The following is a 1,549-nucleotide window of genomic DNA, read 5'->3' on the forward strand; positions in this document are numbered from 1 at the left end:
TCTCTCTGGCCTCTCTCTTTCTCGGCCTCTCTCAGCCTATCCCTCGCTCTGTCTCGCTCTCTCTCTGCATCTCTTTCTCTCTCGCTCTGCCTCTCTCACGGGCCTCTCTCTCTCCGGCCTCTCTCTCTCGGGCCTCTGCCTCTCTCTCGGCCTGACTCGCTCTCACTCTCTCTCTCTGCCTTGCTCTCTCTCTCTCTCTCTGCCTCTCTCTCTCTCTCTGCCTCTCTTTCTCTCTCTCAGCCTCTCTCTCGGGCCTCCCTCTCTCTTTCTCTTTCTCTGCCTCTCTTTCTCGGCCTCTCTGTCTCTCTCTGCCTCTCTCTTTCTCTGCCTCGTTCTCTCTCAGGCCTGACTCTGCCTCTCTCTTGCTCTCGCTCTCTCTCTGCCTCGCTCTTGCTCTCTCTCTGCCTCGCTCTCTCTCTCTCTCTCTCTCTCTCTGCCTCGCTCTCTCTCTCTCTCTACCTCGCTCTCTCTGCCTCTCTCTCTCTCTGCCCCTCTTGCTGCCTGGGAGATTATTGTTGTATGTGTGTGTGTGTCTCTGTGTGTGTGTGTGTCTGTCTTTGGTTCAGCATTATGTTTGCGTCAGCAGCAGTTTCATTTAGCCTTTGTTTGTTGTTTATGCCTCCTCCACTAATTCCACCTCTAAAGTACAGAGTGTATACTCCTAAGGGATTCTCAGACTACAGAGTGTGTACTCCTTAGAGGGTGGCCTCCACCATTTTGAGTAAGGGTGGGAGTGGGAGGTAGTGTATTATAGACGTCCCCTGCTGTGTCATTTGATAGTGTGTATTAATACGTAACTGTCTGTACATGAATATAGAGGAACCAAGGGGATTTTGAATAAGGACATTTTCACTCTTCTCCTGACTCTCCTATGCTTTTCTCCTCCCCTTATCTCCTCTCCTTATCTCCTCTCCATATCTCCTCTCCATATCTCCTCCCATCCCATCTGTCTCTCTTGTTCAGAGGGAGTCATAGTTATGACAGTATCCTCTCTCTCTCTTGTCCCATCTCCCCCCCCCCTCTCTCTCTCTTGTCCCACCCCCCCCCTCTCTCTTGTCCCCCCCCCTCTCTCTCTTGTCCCATCCCCCCCCCCCCCCTCTCTCTCTCTCCTGTTTTGAAGGGTTTCCAGATAGAGTTGAGAGAAAGGACAATGTTACACTCTCTGTCTTCCTTAATTATCTTTCTCTCTCTCTCGTCAGCCCCTCTCTCCTGTTCGGAGGGTTTTACAGAGCTGGGTTTCTATAATGGCTCTGTGTCTCAGACGGACTCTGGCGCCCCCTGCCTGCGGTGGGCAGAGTTTCCAGACTACGTGCTGCAGTACCCTGGTCGAGGCCTTGGGGAGCACAGCTACTGTCGTAACCCTGACAGAGAGTCCAACCCCTGGTGCTTCTTCAGACAGACCTCTGGGGCCATCGGCTGGGCCTACTGCGACTGCCACCAGGGTAGGTTTATAGCAAACATACTTTATGTATACATCAAGACAATATACTAAGCAAATCCAGGGTAGCCCTGTAGTGATTACACTGAGCCCGTCCTCCTATAGCTCCTC

General features: G+C 52.3%; 1 protein-coding gene across 1 annotated transcript in view; it reads left to right on the forward strand.

The window, feature by feature from the left end:
- Nucleotides 1–1,150: 1,150 nt before the first annotated feature.
- The window catches only part of LOC120045343 (neurotrypsin-like), a 7,717-nt gene continuing 7,318 nt past the window's right edge, over nucleotides 1,151–1,549 (forward strand). The window contains exon 1 of the mRNA XM_038990223.1: nucleotides 1,151–1,442. Within this exon, the coding sequence (XP_038846151.1) occupies nucleotides 1,151–1,442 (292 nt within the window). The remainder of the gene's footprint in view (nucleotides 1,443–1,549) is intronic.

The sequence above is a fragment of the Salvelinus namaycush genome, chromosome 4 (assembly GCF_016432855.1).
Source record: "Salvelinus namaycush isolate Seneca chromosome 4, SaNama_1.0, whole genome shotgun sequence".
Classification (NCBI taxonomy): Eukaryota; Metazoa; Chordata; class Actinopteri; order Salmoniformes; family Salmonidae; genus Salvelinus; species Salvelinus namaycush.